This window comes from Mirounga leonina, unplaced genomic scaffold (genome assembly GCF_011800145.1).
Source record: "Mirounga leonina isolate KUSES-001 unplaced genomic scaffold, KU_Mleo_1.0 Mir_154, whole genome shotgun sequence".
Classification (NCBI taxonomy): domain Eukaryota; kingdom Metazoa; phylum Chordata; class Mammalia; order Carnivora; family Phocidae; genus Mirounga; species Mirounga leonina.
The window spans coordinates 27,044,640-27,067,423 of record NW_023270389.1 but is presented as its reverse complement, the minus strand read 5'-3'; the positions used below and the strand labels follow the sequence as shown (position 1 = coordinate 27,067,423).

Genomic DNA, 22,784 nt, shown 5'->3' with positions numbered 1-22,784 from the left:
AATTTTAATCTCACCTAGCTTATTTTAAAACCCCTTCTATTACCTATGTGTGTGGTATTTTCACTCTTAGAATATTACAGTGAGGGGCGCCTGGGTGGCTCAGTCAGTTGAGCATCCGACTTTTCCTTTCGGCTCAGGTCATGATCACAGGGTCGTGAGATCAAACCCTGCATGGGGCTCTGCACTCAGTGCAGAGTCTGCTTGAGATTCTCTCCCTCTGCCCCTCCCACTCTTGCTCTCCTTCTCTCTCTAAAATAAATAAAATCTTAAAAAAAAAAAATATTTAAGTGAAATATCACTTTCAAATTCAAAAGAGAAACTGCCAAAAAATATACAAAATAAAGCTGGTTAAATAATTATACATTAACTCAACAAAAATTTAATTCAGCCCCTACCATGTGTCAGGCAAGGAGTTAAGCACTCAGTAAGTCTTTCCTTAAGTAGGCACTCTGAAAAGGCCTTCACTTACAGAGTACTATAAGCACAATTTTGTTATTGGTTAAAATTATATGACAAGTAAGCTTCTATATGCCCCTCTTGGTCTTTTTACAATTGGGGTATTTTAAAGGTCTGTTCTTTCCAAGCACAAATTTTCTTATTTTCTCAAACACAAATCCCAAAACAGATTTACAACAGTGATTCCATATCAATTTTAATGAGTCCTGATAAGATAACAGAAAACCAGGAGATACTTTCTTAATTAAATATTATTCCCTTAACAGATTATTACTGTTGTCTATAAGTCATTAAAAAAAATCTGTCATTTTTCTTTCCCCTCCTTGAAAATTAAGTTTAAGTCAGGCAGTTTTAGGAGTTTTATCTTGCTCAAGAGCAAAACTGAGATTAATGTTCAGATGTTCCCAAACACAGTCTAAGACCTCAAAGTTTCCTATCTTTCAAGCTCAACTTGAAAATAGACACTAGATACTACTACCACCAATGTCCAAAGAATCCCAGTGGACGTGTGTTCCACTTAAGTTAAAAATGTCTTGTTTTGTATAGAAAAGCAAAACATGATTCAATGTTAAAATCAGGTTAGCGAAACGTTAATGTAAACATTACTTCTAGGTTATCAATACTCAAGCCTTATTCACCCTGTACTTTAGGGTTTCAGTAGCAAAGGGATTGAAGAAACATCATCTCTTCTCTAAAGGAATACCCAAGTATTCCTCACCCCTCCTTAGGAAATTAAAGTGTGTTATTAAACCTAAGTGAAGATGTGTATTTGGAAGAAAATTAGAGCTGGAAATCTTTTCCAATAGATGGTTCTCAAAGCACATTCCTTTCAAGACCTAAATTCTTGTGGTTGTCACCTAAATTTAGAAGGATTTAAATGAATTAAGAGGCCAACAATGATTGACAAAAATCAGTGTTTTTAATGCTATCTGGCTTGCTACAAAGGCCTCACTGCCATTTGTTTTACCATGATTATCAATGACTGGCCATATTTTAGCTTCACTAAAACCACTAGATTTGTGACAGATTCTTCGAAGAAAGTCCCTCTGGAATACAGTCCACCAGAACAACAGTAAAGATATTACCTCCAATTCATTCAGCCTCTGGATACGTGGGGTAAAATGAAGTTTGTCAACATCACATGCAAATGGTGGCTGCCAATCCTAAGGGAGAAGCAAAGGCTTTGATTAGAAGAATTTATAATTCTGACATTTAAAAAATTGTTAAAACCCCAGTTAAGCAAAACACACTATCTCTAACCAGTCAAATAAAATAGAACATGGGTAATAGTTTCTTAACCTTTTTCTACCAGAACAGCAGAATATGTATGATTACCCTTCCCCATATAAATGATGCATCCTGTGCACACCCTTTTCACACCCTTTCAAATGAGTAAAGTCACTTAACCTCAAGCTGTTGAAAAACCCCTGACTTTAAAGTTTATTTTTAGTAATCTCTTAAACCCAGCATAGGGCTCGAACTCACGACCCCAAGATCAAGAGTCACACGCTCTTCGGACTGAGCCAGCCAGGCACCCCCCCAAAAATCAATGACTTTGAAAGAGATTTTGATTCCTCTACTCCATATAAGTTATCTTTTTACAAAATAGCTATTTAACAGGGCGCCTGAGTGGCTCAGTCGTTAAGCGTCTGCCTTTGGCTCAGGTCATGATCCCAGGGTCCTGGGATCGAGCCCCGCACTGGGCTCCCTGCTCAGCGGGAAGCCTGCTTCTCCCTCTCCCACTCCCCCTGCTTGTGTTCCTTCTCTCGCTTTGTCTCTCTCTGTCAAATAAATAAATAAAATCTTTAAAAAAAAATAGCTATTTAACATCAAAACATCCATAAACTATATTTTTATATGTAACCTCCTAGTTACCTTAACTTTTATTATAAAATTAAAGATAAGTTTGGGGGGGGTGGTGAAGACTGCCATTCAAGACTAATTTTAAAGAATCGTCCTTAACATATCTACTGCTACAGATTCTTAGAAGAACTGCAATCATGAGGAAATAATCAGACAAGGAAAATATTATGCTACCTCTAAGTAGAAAACTTAAATGTCTACAATAGGAGAATAGTTAAAGGAATAAAAATTATGCTGTTATTAATAATGCAATATATGTTAAGAAAAAAAAAGAAGAAGAAGAAGAAGAAGAAGAAGGTAGCGGGAGGGGAAGAATGAAGCAGGGGAAATCGGAGGGGTAGACGAACCATGAGAGACGATGGACTCTGAAAAACAAACTGAGGGTTCTAGAGGGGAGGGGGGTGGGAGGATGGGTTAGCCTGGTGGTGGGTATTGAGGAGGGCACATTCTGCATGGAGCACTGGGTGTTATGCACAAACAATGAATCATGGAACACTTCATCTAAAACTAATGATGTAATGTATGGGGATTAACATAAGAATAAAAAAAAATCTTAAAAAAAATTATGCTGTTATTAATGGGTATAGAGTTTCAGTTTGGAATAATGAAAAAGTTCTGGAGATGGATTAGTGTTAATGGTTATGAATGTACTTAATGTCATTGAATTGTACCCTTAAAATTATTACAATGGTAAGTTCTGTATTATACATAATATTTTAACAAATTAAAAAAAGCAAAAAGACAAAAAATTATGCTGTGGTATAGCTCTATTTATTGACATTGAAAGATGTTCCCTACATTCGTTAAGGAGGAAAAGAAAAACAGGCTATGCAATATAAAAATAAAACATTGGAAAGATATACAGCAAAACCGTTAACAGTGGTTGTCTCTGGTGGTAGGATTATAGGTGATTTTCTTTTACTTCCTTAGCCATTTGAAATACAATCTTAAATATATTTACATACATTAAATAACATCTATTACATATTAAATAAGTTACTTCAGATTGAGAAAATACAAGGAAGTTCACAGTCTTTTTACCCAACTTCATACCCAGAAGTTTGTTCTAAGAAAATAATTCACCCAGAATCAACAAAATACATGCATGAAATTAACTGCAGCATAATGTTAGAAAGATATGATTGATATTATAACAACACTGAATATTATACAGCATTTTAAAATTCTAGATTTATGAAGAACTCATACCAATAAATAAGAAAATATAGAAAAACGGACAAATTGTGTTAGTAGTTAGCAAGAAAAAATGGCTAGCTGTAAAAAGACTGGTGTCCAACTTTATTCAAAATTCAAGAAATACACAAGATCCCCTTGTTTTTACCTACCAGGTTAGCAATGATTTAAATATACACACCACCAGTATTAGCAATATGGGAGGAAATGTGGACCCTGATGATTAGTACACTGTTTTTGGAGGTCAATTAGAAAACATCAAATTTTTAAAGGTCTACTGACCCAGCAATTCCTTGGGTGACAATTTACAAATATCTGTTACCACTCACAAAGAAAAAAGGAAATTTACTGCAGAATTGTTTTAACTTAAAACCTTAATATTGGGGCACCTGGCTAGCTCAGTGGGTGGAACATGAGGCTTTTGATCCCAGGGTTTAAGTTCAAGCCCCACATGGGGTGTAGAGATTACTTTAAAAAAATAATAAAATCTTAAAAAGAAAACCTTAGTATCTATCAGTGGATAGTAAGGTAAATAAATGTGGACACATCTGTAAATAGCAATAAAATACTCTGCAGCTGTAATAAAGAAAAAAAATCTACATGTTCTAAATATAGAAAGACAGCCAAGATTGAATGAGTAAAAAAAACTAAAATACAGGGACGCCTGGGTGGCTGAGTCGTTGAGCATCTGCCTTCGACTCAGGTCATGGTCCCGGGATCCTGGGATCAAGTCCCACATCGGGCTCCTTGCTCATTGAGGAGCCTGCTTCTCCCTCTCCCTCTGCTGCTCCCCCTACTTGTGCTCTCTCTCTCTCTGACAAATAAATAAATAAAAATCTTTAAAAAAAAAACAAAACAAAATGAAAATACGTAAAATCATGCGAACAGTATTACATGTATGTAAATTTTAAAGACTTTCATAATAGGAAAGAGATTACTGTTATTTCAAATCTATATTATTAGAATTTTTATTACTATTGATTGCTTTTAGTTTAAAAGTAAAACAAGGTCTGGGGCTCCTGGCTGGCTAGGTCCATGGAGCATGCAATTCTTGATCTTTGGGTAGTTAGTTCAGGCCCCACGCTGGGCATAGAGCTTGCTTAAAAAAAGTAAAACAAGGTTTTGTTTTAGTGATAGGGAGACTTCAGTAAAAGTGCCCACCGGCAATGCCTGATAAACTATTATGTTAAAAAGATTACATTTTACCACAATTTATTTTAATAAGAAAAAAATGCAGATTACAAATTGGTACAAAGCTATTTACTACCGAAAAGAAGAAACAAAAAAAAGGGAAAAAAATAAGGCTTTCAAGAAAACAGTAAAACAACTATTTTATGTTGTCATACTGCCTCTTCCACAAAGACTATGGTTCTTGTTTCAATGTCAGTTGTCAATTAAACAAATACTATACTTTGTTAATTAACTTAAAAATAACTACCTACTCCATCCTGGGTCAGAAAGATGAAAGTGATTTATTTTTGTTTAGCTTGATAACTAAAGATAAGGAAAGCAATGTGTTTAATTGTACAGAACACAATGTAGTGGGAGAAAATCACATTGCTCAGTATTCTGTCACAGGCTAATAGAAGACTTTCTGTTGCTCAGAGCTTTGCTCTCTAAAAAGCTGTAGGCTTTCTGAAATGAACTGATCTGGGTTGAAGGTTAGACCAAAAATGTATCAAAGATAATGTGTAAGAATATACAAGTAAATGATTAACATACTGTCCACATGGCCTGAGAATTTTATAAACTAAGACTTATGGGTAATGTATGACGTCCCCTGATTAATCAAGTAGGCATTTTTCTTTTCCAAACAGGCCTTCTAATCCCAAAACACAATGATAGAGAAATTAATTTCATCTCATCTATATATTAAAGTTTTATATATTACAGTGAGCTATGTCTTTGTATGTATGTATGTATATGTATGTATTATATAATTTATGCTTATTTCATACTGAAGCTTTTTCAAATAAAATGAATCCTAAAAATAAAGCATCAAGAGGAAAACAGTACATATCTATCACTAAGGAAGTTCACACAGTAGCTTTGCTAAAAACGAAAACTCTTTCAGAGGATCAATCCTCCATTAAACACAGATCGCTGAAAACTATCACCTCTTCTAGTTAAAGAATGAGGGAAAATGGAGTAATGCCATTTAGTTTCAAGACTTTCATTGTCAGCTGAAAGCTTTACTCCAATAAAAGAATTACATATTATTTGCAGTGCTCACTGAAATATTAGAATTAAGATATCCTTGGCTGAGTCTGGCCTCGATGGGCTGTAACTTTTACATGAGGGAAAAAAGCCATCAGAGGAGGAAAAAGACCATTAAATAATAGTGTGATAATTTTGGGTTTGACACTTAGGTATCTAAAGGGGATACTATACAATCTAACCAAAACTTTTAGCCTCTAACAATAAAATGGTTCATAAATCATTTTTCCAACATAAAAACAGTATTTCCATACTAACTAGGTGTTGTAACAGTTCATAGATTGCAAGGCATCCCATATAAATTCCCTGCTAAGATTCACTCACTTTTAAAACTTTAAAATGGCTTTTAGAGGTGCCTGGGTGGCTCAGTTAAGGGAGCAACTCTTGATTTAGGCTCAGGTCATGATCTCAGGATCATAGAGTCTGCTTGAGTTTCTCTCGCCCTCCTCCTCTGCCCCTCCCCCTTTCTCTCTCTCACTGAAATATATAAATTTTTTTAAAAAATAAAATAAAATAAAACAGCTTTTATTTTAAGCCTTCATTTTCAAAGTCTTATTTATTATTTATTATTTAACTATTATTTAAAAGTTCAATTATTATTAGATTTTATTTATTTATTTGACAGAGAGAGAGAGAGAGAGAGAGACAGCGAGAGAAGGAACACAGCAGGGGGAGTGGGAGAAGGAGAAGCTGGCTTCCCGCGGAGCAGGGAACCCGATGTGGGGCTCAATCCCAGGACCCTGGGATCATGACCTGAGCCGAAGGCAGACGCTTAATGACTGAGCCGCCCCAAAGTTCAGTATTTTCCTAAGCAATAAAAAAATATATTCCTTGGGAAGGCAATTAAGTAGGAAGTTGAAGCTTCAAAATCCTCAGAGGCCTGGGAAACAACAAGCAAACATTTTCCTTAGTCCCAGCACTAACTGAGCAACAACATACAGTACATTTAACTGAGAGAAATGTGCAATAACATTGACCAGTGGGAGAATAACTTTCATAGGATGCTAAGGATTTTTTCAAAAACTCCATGAAAATTCACTCTGTAAATGATCCACAATTAGCATCCACATATCAGAATATTCTTAATCTTTCTAAATACAGAGAAGCTATCACCATTTTGAGATCTAATACTCAGCAAAAAGAGAAAGTACTCTACAAAAGCTATTCCAAAAGTTGGTTCTCAGACTCCTGCAGACAAAACTAATTTTTAAAAAATCAATGTCAAAAGCTCATTCTGATTAGTTTAAAAAAATAACATTAACTAAGGACCAATGTATTTTTTAACTGCGTTATGTTCTATTAAAGCCAGTCATCACAGAATAAATGACTCGAAGAATTTTTATTCCAATGCAGCAGAGCTAAACTTTGCTTTTGAATCCAGAGTCTTACTGTTTCTAGGTTATCAGTTTCTAGGTTATTGACACATTACCACGAAACTATGGTGCAAAATTTTAAGGAACCAAACAAAGAATTTATCTTAGTGTTTTAAGGCAAGTCAGAATTTTCAGTTGAGTATGCCAAGATTTATCAACCTGAATAAAGATTTTTTTTTTAAGAGCTATTTATTTGAAAGAGAGTTCAGCTGGGGGGGGGGGGCGGGTAGTGAGGGGGAAGAACAGAAGGAGAGGGAGACAGAAAATCCCAAGCAGGCACCACATGCAGAATGCAGCATGGAGCCCGACATAGGGCTCTATCCCATATCCCTGAGGCCATGACCCAAGCGGAAATCCAGAGTCAGACGCTTAACCAACTGAGCTACCCAGGCACCCTTCAACCTTAATAAAGATTTAGGTAACACACATATGAGGTACAATTTAAAAGACTACTTTTTCGGGGTGCCTAGGTGGCTCAGTCATTAAGCCTCTGTCTTCAGCTTGGGTCATGATCCCAGTGTCCTGGGATCAAGCCCCGCATTGGGCTCCCGGGCTCCCTGCTCCTCAGGAAGCCTGCTTCTCCCTCTCCCACTCCCCCCACTTGTGTTCCCTCTCTCTGTCTCTCTCTGTCAAAAAAAAAAAAAAAAAAAGACTACTTTTTCATCATGTTAATAGTTTTATGTCAATATGATATCCTTAGGACACCTGCATAAATCTAAGAGGTAGAACTGGGCACACCATAATCATTATAAATCCCCATTTATAAATTAAAAGACAAGCAGAGTTACTCTTTATGAGTCCCTCAGTGGAGTCCAATGACCACTCACTGATGGGCGCCTACCAGGAAAGTTCTGTAATACAAAGGACTTCAGTGTCTTCCCAACAGAAATATAATGATCAGCTAACTTCTCCCTTTCTTCTTAATTCCCTCAAGGTAGGCTTGGCACCAAGCAGCTTTAATTAGCCACCCATTTTTTCAAAGTCTGTTTAAGATCTCCCATCCTTAGTGAGCCACTAGTAAGAAAACAAACAAAAACACTGAGAATTTTCTTTTTAGACTTTAGAATCACACTTTCTTTCCTTAAATAGGAGGTTCTTACATTGTACAGAATTGAGTGTATGTGGATTTTTGGGGTACTGTTCACAGCTTTCACCAGGGTTTCAAAGGGGTCTGTAACCTTAAGGAAAAAAAAAAGTCCTGGAAGTATGCTTCACTTTCAAAAATTTTTGTACCTTTAAGTTCTTACCTGACTACCCCAAACTACTTTTTTCAGTCCCTTCTTGTATTTAACCAAGACATGATAATGGATAAGACACTTGGCTCCTCAGAATGTCAAGAGGTTGTATATATAGTACAGGACACAAAGAGCAATGCACTTAAAAGTCAGAAGACCTGGATTTGCATTTTGGTTCTTTAACCACCACTTGAAGGATCTTTTCTATTTGAAATGTACAAACAACAGCCACCTTCAGGACTATGGTGAAAATTAAAATTACAAATATAAAGGATTGTTTACTGTAAAATAAAAATAGCAAGTATTATACTTACATTAAGTTCTGACCACTGAAATATAATTTCTTCTAGCAAAAGTCACTGCAGCCTCAACTTTCAAGGAGCATCAGACCTCTAAGCTTTGTCTTTAAGGACTCTATCCTTCCAGCCTACCTCTAGTTGGCACCAGAGCAATTTCAACACAGGTTAAAGGGCTCCCTTATATTTCCACACCCCCCTGCCCCCTGTTATTTCTCCAATGCTCATTTTTAAAGCACAATGACATCATTTCCCTTATTCTTGTAGAGTAAAATAGACGTTAAAGAGGATACGCTCTGGTGTCACACTGCCTGGGTTCAAATCCTGACTGTGTGCCTTTGTACTAATCTCCCTGTAGATTAGGTGCATGTATAAAGGGGAAACTATGAGGCTTAATACATGTAATAGCCTTCAGACAGGTCCTGGCATTTACAAAGTAAATGGTCAAAAATGTTAGTCATGAGGAAATGTTTATGTTGCAAAGCTTTAGTTCCCAGGAAGCCCAATGCAACCTTGTTTTGTTTTATGATTGGTTATGTTTAACACAATGGTTTCAAGTCTCTAATCTTCAATATATAATGAAGTTGTTATAATATTCAAGGCCCATTAATCTGATTCTTTTGTTGTATTTTTTTTTCAGCTTTATTGAGATAATGCAACCTTTCTTTTTTTTTAAGATTTTATTTGTTTGTTTGTTTGTTTGTTTGTTTATTTATTTATGTGAGAGAGAGAACGCACAAGCAGGGGACGGGGAGGGCAGAGGGAGAGGGACAAGCAGGCTCCCCACTGAGCAGGGAACCCGATGCGGGGCTCGATCCCAGGACCCTGAGATCATGACCTGAGCCAAAGGCAGAGCTTAACCGACTGAGCCACCCAGGTACCCTTATGCAACCTTGCTTCTTAAAGGAGAATATACTGTCAGGTTTCCATGCTTAAAGAGCTTTTTCTAAGATTGTTTTAGGTATGTAATTCAAGGGTAGAGGCACTTAATGGATCTGCTAAGAGAGGAGCTGCTAGGGTGGCAGTAGAATTCAATTCCTTTAACACTGTAGTGGGCAAGTCTATGTATGGTTCCACAATATTAATGTTTCATATTAACAAAGCCATTTCCTGTATGTCCACTATATAAAACGTCCTAACTGCCTATTTTCTTACTGGGGAAAAGCTAAGCAACAGAATAGGTTTAAAATAATTTTCCCTAATGCAAAAGTAATGCTCATTACTGAAATATCAGAGAACACATATAAAGAAGAAAAAAATTAGCCATAATCTCAGAGAAAACCTACTACATTCTGGCACACGTTTCCAGTATTTTCTAAAACGCTTATCTTCATAATTTTCAAAAAATTTTACTAATCAGGGGTGCCTGAGTGGCTCAGTAATTAAGCATCTGCTTTCGGCCCAGGGTCCTAGGATCCAGCCCCACGTCACGTCGGACTCCCTGCTTGGCGGGGGGTCTGCTTCTCCCTCTCACACTCCCCCTGCTTGTGTTCCCTGTCTCTCTCTGTCAAATAAATAAATAAAATCTTTTAAAAGATTTTTTAATAATCATAATTTAAAAATACATAGGACGCCTGGGTGGCTCAGATGGTTAAGCGTCTGCCTTCGGCTCAGGTCATGATCCCAGGGTCCTGGGATCGAGTCCCACATCGGGCTCCCGGCTCAGCAGGGAGCCTGCTTCTCCCTCTGACCCTCTCCCCTCTCATGCCGTTTCTCTCTCGCTTGCTCTCTAAAAAATAAATAAATAAAATCTTTTAATAAATAAATAAATAAATAAAAAATAAAAATACATATATTTCCTTTTACTTACACTTCACTTATACCTTATTTTTACTTATGCTGTGAACGTTTAATATTTCATTATATTGATACTTTTTAAAATTTATTATTGGACATTTAGGTTATTTCCTTTACTTTCCAATGTTAATCATTATAAATAAAATACCCAGAGGCACCTGTGTGGCTCAGTCAGTTAAGCTTCCGACTTGATCTCAGCTCATGTCTTGATCTGGGGTCATGAGTTCAAGCCCCACATTGGTTTCCACACTGGGCATGGAGCCTACTTAAAAAAAAAAAAAAAAAGGGCGCCTGGGTGGCTCAGTTGGTTAAGCGACTGCCTTCGGCTCAGGTCATGATCCTGGAGTCCCTGGATCGAGTCCCGCATCGGGCTCCCTGCTCGGCAGGGAGTCTGCTTCTCCCTCTGACCCTCCTCCCTCTCATGCTCTCTGTCTCTCATTCTCTCTGTCTCAAATAAATAAATAAAATCTTTAAAAAAAAAAAAAAAAGTCCATACCTTGGTGCCTGGGTGGCTCAGTCGGTTAAGCCTCCAACTCTTGATTTCAGCTCAGGTCATAATCTCAGGGTTGTGGGATCGAGCCCTGCAGTGGGCTCCACACTCAGTGGAAAGCCTGCTTGATTTCTCTTTCTCTCCCTACTCCCCTCAAATAAATAATCTTAAAAAGAAAAAATTCCATACCTTTTAGAAGTTTGTTTTAGCCTCACTCAATGGGTCATATTTTACACACTGCAGATACAGGAAAAAATAAATCAACTTGACCACAGTGATCATAGTAGCTTAAGACTCTTTTAAGAATGACAGTTTATGGGCACCTGGGTGGCGCAGTCCATTAAGCGAACCTCCAGCTCTCAGTGGGGAGTCTGCTTGAAGATTCTCTCCCTCTGCCCCTCGCCCTGGGTGCGCGCACTCTCTCTCTCTCTCTAGAATATATAAATCTTTAAAAAAAAAAAAAAAAAGAATGACAGCTGCGGAGCCTGGGTGGCTCAGTCAGTTAAGCATCTGCCTTTGGCTCAGGTCATGATCCGAGGGTCCTGGGATCAAGTCACGCATCAGGCTCCCTGCTCAGTGGGGAGTCTGCTTCTCCCTCTGACCCTCTTCCCTCTTGTGCTCTCTGTCTCTCATTCTCTCTTTCTCAAATAAATAAATAAAATCTTTTAAAAAAAAAATTAAAAAAATTTTAAAAAGCCTAAAGAGATATGACAGCTAAATATAATGTGTATCCTGGATGAGATCCTGGAACAAAAGAGGGATATTAGCTAAAAACTAAGGAAATATGAATAAAATGTATGGACTTTAGTTAATAACAGTATCAGTTTATTAATTATAGCAAATATGTCATACTAATGTAAGATGTTTATAAAAGGGGAAACTAGGTGAAGGAATATACGGGAACTCTATCTTCATAATTTTTCTATAAATCTAACAGTTCTTAAAAATACTAAGTAAATTTAAAAAATTACTTGGATCAATTTTTATGTTTTGTGTTCCAAACTTCTGACCCCAAAAGACAGCAATCAAGAAACAAAATACATGGTGGTGCCAGGCTGGCTCAGTCAGTGGAACACGCAACTCTTGATCTCGGAGTTGTGAGTTCAAATCCCACTGTGGATGTAGAGATTACTTAAAAATGAAATCTTTAAGGGGTGCCTGGGTGGCTCAGTCGTTAAGCGTCTGCCTTCAGCTCAGGTCATGATCCCAGGGTACTGGGATCGAGCCCCGCATCGGGCTCCCTGCTCCACGGGAAGCCTGCTTCTCCTCTCCCACTCCCCCTGCTTGTGTTCCCTCTCTCACTGTGTCTCTCGGTCAAATAAATAAATAGAAGCTTTAAAAATAAAATCTTTAAGAAAAGAAGCAAAAACAGGGACACCTGGGTGGCTCAGTCGGTTAAGCATATGCCTTTGACTCAGGTCATGATCTCCAGGTCCTGGGATCGAGTCCTGTATTGGGCTCATTGCTCAGCCGGCGTCGGCTTCTCCCTCTCCCTCTGCCCTTCCCCCCAACTCATGTGTGCATGCTTGTGAGCACATACACACTCTCTCTCTCAAATAAATAAATTCTTTAAAAAAAAATGCAAAAACATAGTCATATCTGTTTATTATAAATGTTGTAAAACTAATAAAATGACAAAATTAGACAAAAAGGCCCACTTTCTTACATTTTAGTTGCTATTGGTTATATGGAAAAGCTTATTGTTTTCCCTTTAGGAAACACTTTTAAATTTTCATTTCACTTCACAAAAGCACAAATAAAGTTCTTACCAAACCCTCTACTGGTTTTGTAACGTCTTCTGCAATCAATGCATCTCTTACACATGCATAGATCCTAGATTTATTTCTATTGAGTCAGGCCTTTGCAGAACTAAGTTTCTCTTCTTATGACTACAACTCTCAAATTTTTGGTCTTAGGACCCTTTATTTTATTTTTTTCCAAGATTTTATTCATTTGTCAGAGAGAGAGAAAGAGAGAGAGCACGGCAGGCAGAGGGAGAAGCAGGCTCCCCGCTGAGCAAGGAGCCTGATGTGGGACTCGATCCCAGGACTCTGGGATCATGACCTGAGCTGTAGGCAGATGCTTAACTGACTGAGCCATCCAGTCATCCCGTGGACCTCTGTAAAAACTCTTGGGGGCCTGGGTGGCTCAGTTGTTAAGTGTCTGCCTTCGGCTCAGGTCATGATCCCGGGGTCCTGGGATCAAGCCCCGCGTCGGGCTCCTTGCTCAGTGGGAAGCCTGCTTCTCCCTCTCCCACTCCCCCTGCTTGTGTTCCCTCTCTCACAGTGTCTCTCTCTGTCGAATAAATAAAATCTTTAAAAAGTAATAATAAAAATAAAAAAATAAAAACTCTTAAAATTGAGGACTTCAAAGAGCTTTAGTCTATATAGTTTGTATCTATTCACTTTGATCACAACAGAAATTTAAACTATTTTATGGGCACCTGGCTGGCTCAGTTGGAAGAGCATGTGACTCTTGATCTTGGGGTCCAGAGTTTGAGCCCTACTTTGGGTGTAGAGATTACTTAAATAAAAACTTAAAAAATAAAATGTTTTAAATCAATTCATTTAATCATAAGCAAAAAATAAAAGAATGGCATTGTTATTGCATATATTTTGCAAATCTTTTTAATGTCTGGCTAAATAGAAATAAACTGGAATTTCATATCTTCTTCTATAGTCAATCAGCTGTAGTATATTATTTTGGTTTAAAGTATATCAAGAAAATCTGGTTACATATATTTAGTTGAAAAGAGGAAGTTCCCTTGGATTTGCTGAAGAGGTCTTGTGAACCCTCCAAGAGTCAGTCCTCAACCCAAACCCTGGAAACAACTCTTAATAATCCTAATCCCCATAGAATTCCCAACCAATCTGTCCTTCCAAGGAAATCTATCCATCCAGGTTTTAAAAGCAGCCCCATTAAGTGTTTTCTCTATTCGCTAACAATGATTTCTTGACCTATTTGAGTAATGCCAACATTTTTAGAAAAAGTATACCAATGTCAACCCAGTATTCCCTAAAAGCCCTACCACCAAAAAGATCCAGATCCAAAATAATCATTATCTGCAAACATACAAGGACGATTAACAGTGGTACTAAAGGGACACCTGAGTGGCTCTGTCAGTTACGCGTCTGCCTTCGGCTCAGGTCATGATCCCGGGGTCCTAGGATGCAGCCCCGAGTTGGGCTCCCTGCAAAGTGAGTTTGCTTCTCACTCTGTCCCTCCCCCAGCTCGTGCTCTTTCTTGCTCATTCTCAAATGAATTAAAAAAAAAAAAACAGTTGTACTAAAACATTAAGGACCTTTGTTAAAATTGTAATGCCTGTAACTGGCAGGGCCTCGTAAAAGCCATCAGTTTTCAGTTTTACAGACACCTTATTTAAAAGAATATTAAGTGTCCAAAGCACTGTTTCTATAGAGGAGCATCTCTTTGTAAATGAAAATACAGTGGTAAAAAACGGACATGCCATGATACTTTTTAAGCATCAGTCCCAGTAAGGTCCCCTTTCACTTATTTTTTATTTTATTTATTTATTCGGGAAAGAGAGAGATAGGAGAGAGAGCACGAGGTGGGGCGGAGGGGCAGAGGGAGAGGGAGAAGTAGACTCACCACTGAGCAGGGAGTCCACCACAGGACTCAATCCTGGGACCCAGGGATCATGACTTGAACCGAAGGCAGATACTTAACCAACTGAGCCACCCAGGCGCCCCCTCTTTCACTTTTAATAAAACTTGGTAACTATATCTGTATTTGCAGGACCTCTAACTGACTTAAATTTATTATTGTCAAAACCATGTGAAAATACCATGGAAATGGTCCTCCCCAAACTTCAAAAAGATGGTTTCCTTTACAGGCCACTTTATAGGAACAAGCTAAGTACCATCTTGTTTGTAAGCAATAAGAGTAAGGGAAAATAAGATCACATGAAGACCTTACTCTTTCAAAATGCCCCCCAACAGATGTCTACCAAAGTTACCTACTGAAGTGATTCACACAAATTCTTAGCATATCCCCCAAAGTCTTATCTATATGCCTCTATATGGAAGCATCCTTTTAAAAATCACCCAGAAGGATCATAAGAAAGCTAAATCCCTAGTATAAACCATCTTCCACTCAAATGGGTTGACATCATGATAGGTCAATCATGAAAATTTAAGAAGAAAGCATTATTTCCTTCAGATCATTCATAGACATCTCATGACACAAAAGTCACCAAATGAAACCAGAAGAAATTTCAGATTCTTCCCCCCTACAGCAATTATAACTGGCACAAATATTACTTCAATATGCCTATCCCAAGCCATGTTACAAGGAAGGAGCTATACTGCCAGAGTCTCTCCCCAAGGAAATTTACTAAATAGTGTTGATTCTGTTTTCTTTCATAAGTAGGATCCCAGTGAGGAAAAGGCAATCTCTGACAGAAATCTGAGGCTACCAAGGTTAAGAAAAGATGACATCCTTCAGAGAAAGGTTCCAGAAATGATTTGTCAGGGGAAGGGGTTGAGGAAAAAGGTTGGCCCCTCAGCAACACCCAAACCCACCTGGGCACCAAGGGCAGGAAAAGGTAAACAGCCCACACCCTAACTTTAAGGCCTCACTGAATCTGTAAACACATCTTCTACAACTTTAGTACTTTATAAACTGGACACTCCGAGATTCAAAATCAAGGTCACAAAAGGGACAGTAGTGACACTAAAAATCGGCCTGAGTCTCTGAGAAGATACTAAAAGACTACAAAATCTTTGTTTTGCTTGATGTTCCATTTGAAGACACATTTGGCAATTGTACTAAAAAAAAGAAACATAAATAGTAAGCCATTCATTTCACGGATGCAAATATTTAACAGCTATTTAGTCCTGCTACAATTAACTGCAAGCCTAATGTTAAAAGTGGAAATAATTTTAGAACCTGTATGATCCCTAACAGCCATATTTGAAGTAAAAGACTGAAGCCTGGACTTGAATAGGAATCGCTAGGAAGCTGCTCCATTCATCCCATTGCCAGATCACTTAATATTTATATAAGGGCAACATGCAATTCCACTCAGTATACTATAATTCTGACCATGTTTCAAGGCTAGATAGATCTCCTATGTGAAAGAGAAAAGGACGCACTAACACACAGGCATGCTCAACTTACAATGGTAGATAAATAGGTCTTATCTCCAAAGGTCTTAAATTTATCCTATGATAGATCTCAAACCATGCTCTGTAATTATTGTAGAGACAGCACCATCAACTGCCTTATTTATTTCACATTTATTGCCACATTTAATAATAATTTGATTTAAAAGATAACCCACTTTAACCTAAAATATGCAGAAATTGCAGCCTGGTAAAACTGGTCCCCATTTGAACGGCTGCCTGGTATCAAAGGGGCAAACTCTATAAAGACTCTTCTATTATCTACTTTTCCAGTTTTGGGGTTTTTTTTTAAGATTTTATTTATTCATTTGAGAGAGCGAGAATGAGAGAGAGTACACGAGATGGGGGAGGGTCAGAGGGAGAAGCAGGCTCCTCGCAGAGCAGGGAGCCCGATGCGGGACTCGATCCCGGGACTCCAGGATCATGACCTGAGCCGAAGGCAGTTGCTTAACCAACTGAGCCACCCAGGCGCCCTACTTTTCCAGTTTTTAAATAAAGGATTTTGCAGCTGTGTCTTGAGTTGAAACTTAAGAAAATCATTACCATAAGATCATAAAAGTCTTAAATACTGACTCTCAACAAACCTGCTTTTCCCCTAGCACTTTTCCTGAAGCCCACAACTAGATCCTCTTCCTTCTGTAAATGTTGATGTTTCTGGAGGTTCTGTCAGATTCTCATTCTCATTCTCCACCCCTACTTCCTCCCCTAACCTTGCCCTAATCCAAAGCCCTCCCACATATCCCAGACAGCCTCCTTTCTCTATACTCTACCTCCACATCCCCAGCCCTAGTATCTTCAACCATACTATATAGTTTCCATTACTTGCACACATCACACCATATAATCCAGCTGCAGATCTTTCTCAGCAGTAAGACTTCGAATTCCTTTAAATCAAAGCTGTTTAATTCATTTCTAAAACCTTAAAAACCTTAACATAATGCCTGGCACTTATTGATACATCAGTAAACGTACTGAACTGGGGTGCCTGGGTGGCTCAGTTGGTTAAGTGTCCAATCTTTGTTTAGGTTCAGGTCATGGTCTCAGGATCATGTCGGGCTCTGCTCAGCTCAGTGTGGAGTCAGCTTGTCCCTCTCCCTCCCTATCTGGCCCTCCCCTCACTTATGCTCTTCTCTCTAAAAATTAATAAATAAAAATCTTTAAATGTACTGAACTGAACCCACAACCAAACCCAAAGACCCAATTCATTTCTTCATTCACCAGAGCTGACAAAAAGGATTCCCTAGTTTCTGGTAGCGGAGTTGAGAAATTCTGCTAATTCAAAGTCAACAGATAGGGAATTCCTTATATTAACAGCTGCCTAAACCTCATCAGGGAACTATCTAAAACCAATTCTTAAACCTAGATGGGTTTTAAAATGACCAGAGGAGGGCGCCTGGGTGGTTCAGTGGGTTAAGCATCTGCCTTTGGCTCAGGTCATGATCCCAGGGTCCTGGGATCGAGTCCTGTGTCAGGCTCCCTGCTCAGCGGGCTGTCTGCTTCTCCCTCTGCCACCGCCCCCCATTCTCTCCCTCTCTCACTCAAAAATAAGTAAAATCTTTAAATAAATAAATATGACCAGAAGAGCTTCCTAAAATTCAAACAAGAGGGCATCCCATGAGATTTTAATTCAGTTCTGGGGTGGAGCCCAAGATGATTTTGATGGGAGGTAGGGCTACATACAGGGGGCCTAAGGCTTAATGGATACTCTTCCACTGAATCTGGGTGGTCACTGAAATTGATGAGCCAGGAAGTTTCCATACAAATGAGCCAAGCAACTAATAGTATATGAAATGCAAAGCTCATACATATTAATAAACTAAAAAAATGAGGATTAAAAAAAAGAATGAGGATATAGGATTTATTTAAATTTTCATAAATAAATTTTAGAGACAGATAAAACAAAATGGTTATCTTAGTATTATTTGATATCACTATGAATTTTGATTTCCCTTCAGTTGTGTTTGGATGGTGAGAAGGAAGCTAGGGAAAACCACTCTTCTTCCCAAAAAGCCTGTGAGGGGAGATGAGAAGTGGCTAATTTGTGGGATTTATTAAGGGAGCCACTGTGTATAAGAAGGAAGAACAGTGAACTTGGAAATAAAACCATGTTTGAAATTCTTCTAATTTGTCCTTTAAAAGCTGTGTCACCTTAGGGGGCGCGCCTGGGTGGCTCAGTCCATCGACCATCTGACTCTTGATTTTGGCTTAGGTCATGTTCTCAGGGTCTTGAGATTGAGCCCAGCACTGGGCTCGACGCTCAGCTGGGAATCTGCTGAGTTTCTCCCTCGCCCTCTGCCCCTACCCCACTTGCACATGCTCACTCTCTCTCAAATAAATAAATCTTTAAAAAAAAAAAAAGCTTTGTCACCTTAGACAAGTCACTTAACTTCTGTCAGCAGTTTCCTTATCTATAAAACCATCATACCTTAGCAGCAAGAACTAAGTAACAAAAATGTTTTTTGCTGAGCCCATCAGAAAAAAAAAGGGTAGCTGATACCAGAATAGAAAATGTATAAGCAAAAGAATACAAATAGATATTGAAACAATAACAAATAATAAAAGATTCATAATTTTCCATCAACTGTCTCATGTAATCACAACTGTATTGTTACTATGGACATATGAGGTAATATAAATAGTGGTTAAGTGCACTAATTCTAGGTTCCAATCCTTACTCCACCACATAATAGGTAACTTTGAGCAAGTTTACCCACCTCTTTTAGGCCTCACTATGTAAAGCAGGGCCAGCATTATCCCCATTTTATAGATAAGTTTAATGGAATAAAAAACTCTGAAAATAGTCATGACCCTTTTAAAGCTAACAGCTCAAGGATAACACATAAACAATAGAACACACACCAGAAGGCAAATGTTTTGATTCCTACTCTAGTATTCTTTCCATGAATCTGTTCTCTTCAAGTTTTCATTTCCTAGCTAGCTAATGCCAACCTCCAAAAAAAATTACCTTGGATCTTAAGTCAAATTCTAAACTCAGTTCCTCTCAAAAAAATCTTGATAGGCAATTATTATGTAAGTCAAAGATATATTTTATAAATGGAAGGGGAGAAAAGCCACAAGATTAGCAGTGAAAAAAAAGTGGTGAGAGAAAGGAACCCAGTAGAATGGACTGCCATGAAGTCCAATTTTTAAAAACCCTAAACACACACCCTACACAAATCCCTGAAGCCAACCTCCTGCTGGAAAATCTGGTGGCTTTTCTCAATTTATCCAAAATACATCATACCACTGGATAAGAGCCTCTCTGAGAGAAGAAAAAGCTTGGAATACTTAAAATTTTACAAAATGGAAATTATACTCCAAAGACCCTCTTCGTAGACCTCTCTCATCTCCACTCCCTGTCCCACAACTAAGATACTATAATACAAATCCTAAGAGATACTGCTCTCCCCCTCTCTTCCCTCCAAGTTAAAGACTAGCAAAGATGAGACATTACCATCTGGTTTAAATATCACCAAATGATGAGTTGGTACAACCACACAGAAAATTGGGAGGATCTTGCCTTAAAGACCTCGGAACTACATAGGTTTGATAAGGATTTGTTCTTTGTTTCTGGAGTGATGAAATAGAGTAAAATGGTAACGTTTCAGTATCTAGTCTAGAGTATGTATGCCACATACGAATATGTGCTTAATAAAAGCTCTAACCAAGTGTTCAACACACACTAAGTTTTCGACTTTACTTCTCTGAACATTATAATCTGGTCAAGCCAGTGAGATGGCAAGAATTAGCACAGGAATGCACAAAAATCTGCCTAAGGTCACATAAAGAGCATAGCTCTGAAGAGAAATCTTAGGCTAGGTGCATGCTACCAACTAAAATACTCAACATTTAAGACTTAAAAGTTCTTTATACACCATTGGAGAGTGTTTTTAATACATCTAGAAAGCAATACTGGGTAAATTGCTTGATTCAAGATAAAAAAAAAAAAAAACAGGGGCACCTGGGTGGTGCAGTCCGTTGAGCCTCTGACTCTTGCTTTAGGCTCAGGTGGTGACCTCAGGGTCATGGGATCGAGCCCCGCAGCTGGCTCCACACTCAGCACAGTCCACACTCAGTGCAGAGTCTGCTTGAGATTTTCTCTCCCTGTCCCTCTGCCCATCCCACACTTGTGCTCTCTCTCTCTTAAAACAAACAACAACAACAACAACAAAAAACCCACTAGTGGAAACAGTATATATGGGTCTATGTAAGAGGCAATGTTTTTTGTCTTTTTGGGGTTTTTTTGTTTTTTTGTTTTTAATTTTATTTCTTTATTTGAGAGAGAGAATGAGATAGAGCATGAGAGGGGGGAGGGTCAGAGGGAGAAGCAGACTCCCCACCGAGCAGGGAGCCCGATGGCAAACTCGATCCAGGGACTCCAGGATCATGACCTGAGCCGAAGGCAGTCGCCCAACCAACTGAGCCACCCAGGCGCCCCTGTTTTTTTTTTTAAGGACTTTATTTATTTATTTGACAGAGAGAGAGAGACAGCGAGAGAGGGAACACAAGCAGGGGGAGTGGGAGAGGGAGAAGCAGGCTTCCCGCTGAGCAGGGAGCCTGACGCGGGGCTCATCCCAGGACCCCAGGATCATGACCTGAGCTGAAGGCAGACGCTTAACGACTGAGCCACCCAGGTGCCCCTGTAAGAGGCAATGCTATGAGGTCAAATAACAAGATATTATTTGGACAAAAAACTGGGGAATTCAGGTTTGTATGGGAGTTCTCATCAGCTTTATTATTATTTTTTTTTAAGTTTGCCTAATTGTTTCTAAAGAATAAAATACAATCTGGCTCTGTCCTGAGGATCAAAATAAACATTATCCCTGCCACCTTTTACTTTTCTCCCCACTTAAAAGAAGAATTGTGGAATATTATATTAAAGACTCAATCTACTGACTTAATATACTAACCTAGCAAGAATTGGGGCTATTTAAATTGTTAGGTAAGATATAATGCCCTCCATGTGCAGGGCTTCAACAGCATCACAGCCATTTCATACTAGGGAGAAATTTAAGTAATTTTCAACATTTCTTAACACAAAGCTCACCTAATACAAACTCTTGCCTGAATAGGCACACTACACAAGACACACATAACATATGCACCTGCAAATATTCTGAAATAGTTTATAACAGCTCTACTTGAAAAAAGATTTTAATCTCACTAATTTTTTATCTAATTTTTAAAAATATCTAGGAATAGACAAGCTTCATCTAGACCAACAGAAGAATTACATTCTGTATATTGTAGTTCTGATGCTGAGCTTTTGACTTTTCAAGTTTCACTTTTTAAAAATCCCCTCACTGTAGGGGGAAAGGGGGGATACATATTTGGCACTAACCCTTGTGTCTCACTAAATCTGTCCCCAGACTCTTCTTAGCAGTGAACAAATAAAGCTTTAGGATTTAAGCTCCTTGCAATCCATCAATTAATTAATCTGGACAGCAGCCCTAGGTCAGTGTCAGATCCCCTTACAGCAGATGAGAAGGCATACATTGGAGAAAAATGACATTGTCCAAGGTCATGACAAAATTAGACTCAGAACTCTACCCACTTACGCTCTAAAATCTAGAAACACCCGACTCCTTCTTTTACATAATAAAGGAACAGACTTTAGGGGTGCCTGGGTGGCTCAGCTGGTTAAGTGTATGCCTTCGGTTTGGGTCATGGTCCTGGAGTCCTGGGATCAAGCCCCACTTGGGCTCCTTGCTCAGTGGGGAGTCTGCTTCTCCCTCTCCCTCTACTCCTCCCCCCTGGCTCATGCTCTCTCTCACGCACTCTCTTTCAAATAAATAAAATCTTTAGAAAAAATAAAGGAACAGACTTTTAAAAAATAATCCACATACACTCCCCTTGATAAAGCTTATTTTTATTTATTTTTAAAGATTTTATTTATTTGACAGAGAGAGACACAGCAAGAGGGAACACAAGCAGGGGGAGTGGGAGAGGGAGAAGCAGGCTCCCTGCAGAGCAGGGAGTCCCACGCAGGGCTCGATCCCAGGACCCCAAAATCATGACCTGAGCCAAAGGCAGACGCCTAACGACTGAGCCACCCAGGCACCCCGTTAAAGCTTATTTCTACCCATGCAAAATATTCCTTAAACTTCACATCTATTGTAAAATAACACATTACCAAGTGAAATGGAATCAACCCGTTCTAAAAAACCATTCATTATGTGATCTTCTGCCTGGTGTTTAACTAGTTTCCTTTCTGAGAAATTAAGTTATTCTTTTGGTGGGGAAAGCAATTAGATTTTAAGGAGTTATTGACAAAATATTTTTCAATGACCTGATTTTTATTTTTTATTTTTATTTTTTTTTAAAGATTTTATTTATTTATTTGACAGAGAGAGACAAAGCGAGAGAAGGAACACAAGCAGGGGGAGTGGGAGAGGAGAAGCAGACCTCCCACTGAGCAGGATGCCTGATGCGAGGCTCAACCCCAGGACCCCGGGGATCATGACCTGAGCCGAAGGCAGATGCTTAACGACTGAGCCACCCAGGCGCCCCTCAATGACCTGATTTTTAAACTGCTCTTTTTAAACTTTTGACACCACAGAAATGTTTATCAGCAATTCTGATGAAACAGAAACTGCACCATCAAGGCAAAGGCCGAACTACCACTCTTCACAGAAAAGTGAACCTAACAACCTAACCAACAACTCATTAGACCCCTTTGATTCTCATTTCCTTAAAACTCCTTTTCTAGAAGGAATTTC

At 38.7% G+C, this 22,784-nt stretch overlaps 1 protein-coding gene across 1 annotated transcript in view; it reads right to left on the bottom strand.

The window, feature by feature from the left end:
- Nucleotides 1-22,784, bottom strand: part of KDM5B (lysine demethylase 5B) — a 78,716-nt gene that overhangs the window by 48,780 nt on the left and 7,152 nt on the right. The window contains exon 2 of the mRNA XM_035010303.1: nucleotides 1,542-1,619. Within this exon, the coding sequence (XP_034866194.1) occupies nucleotides 1,542-1,619 (78 nt within the window). The remainder of the gene's footprint in view (nucleotides 1-1,541; nucleotides 1,620-22,784) is intronic.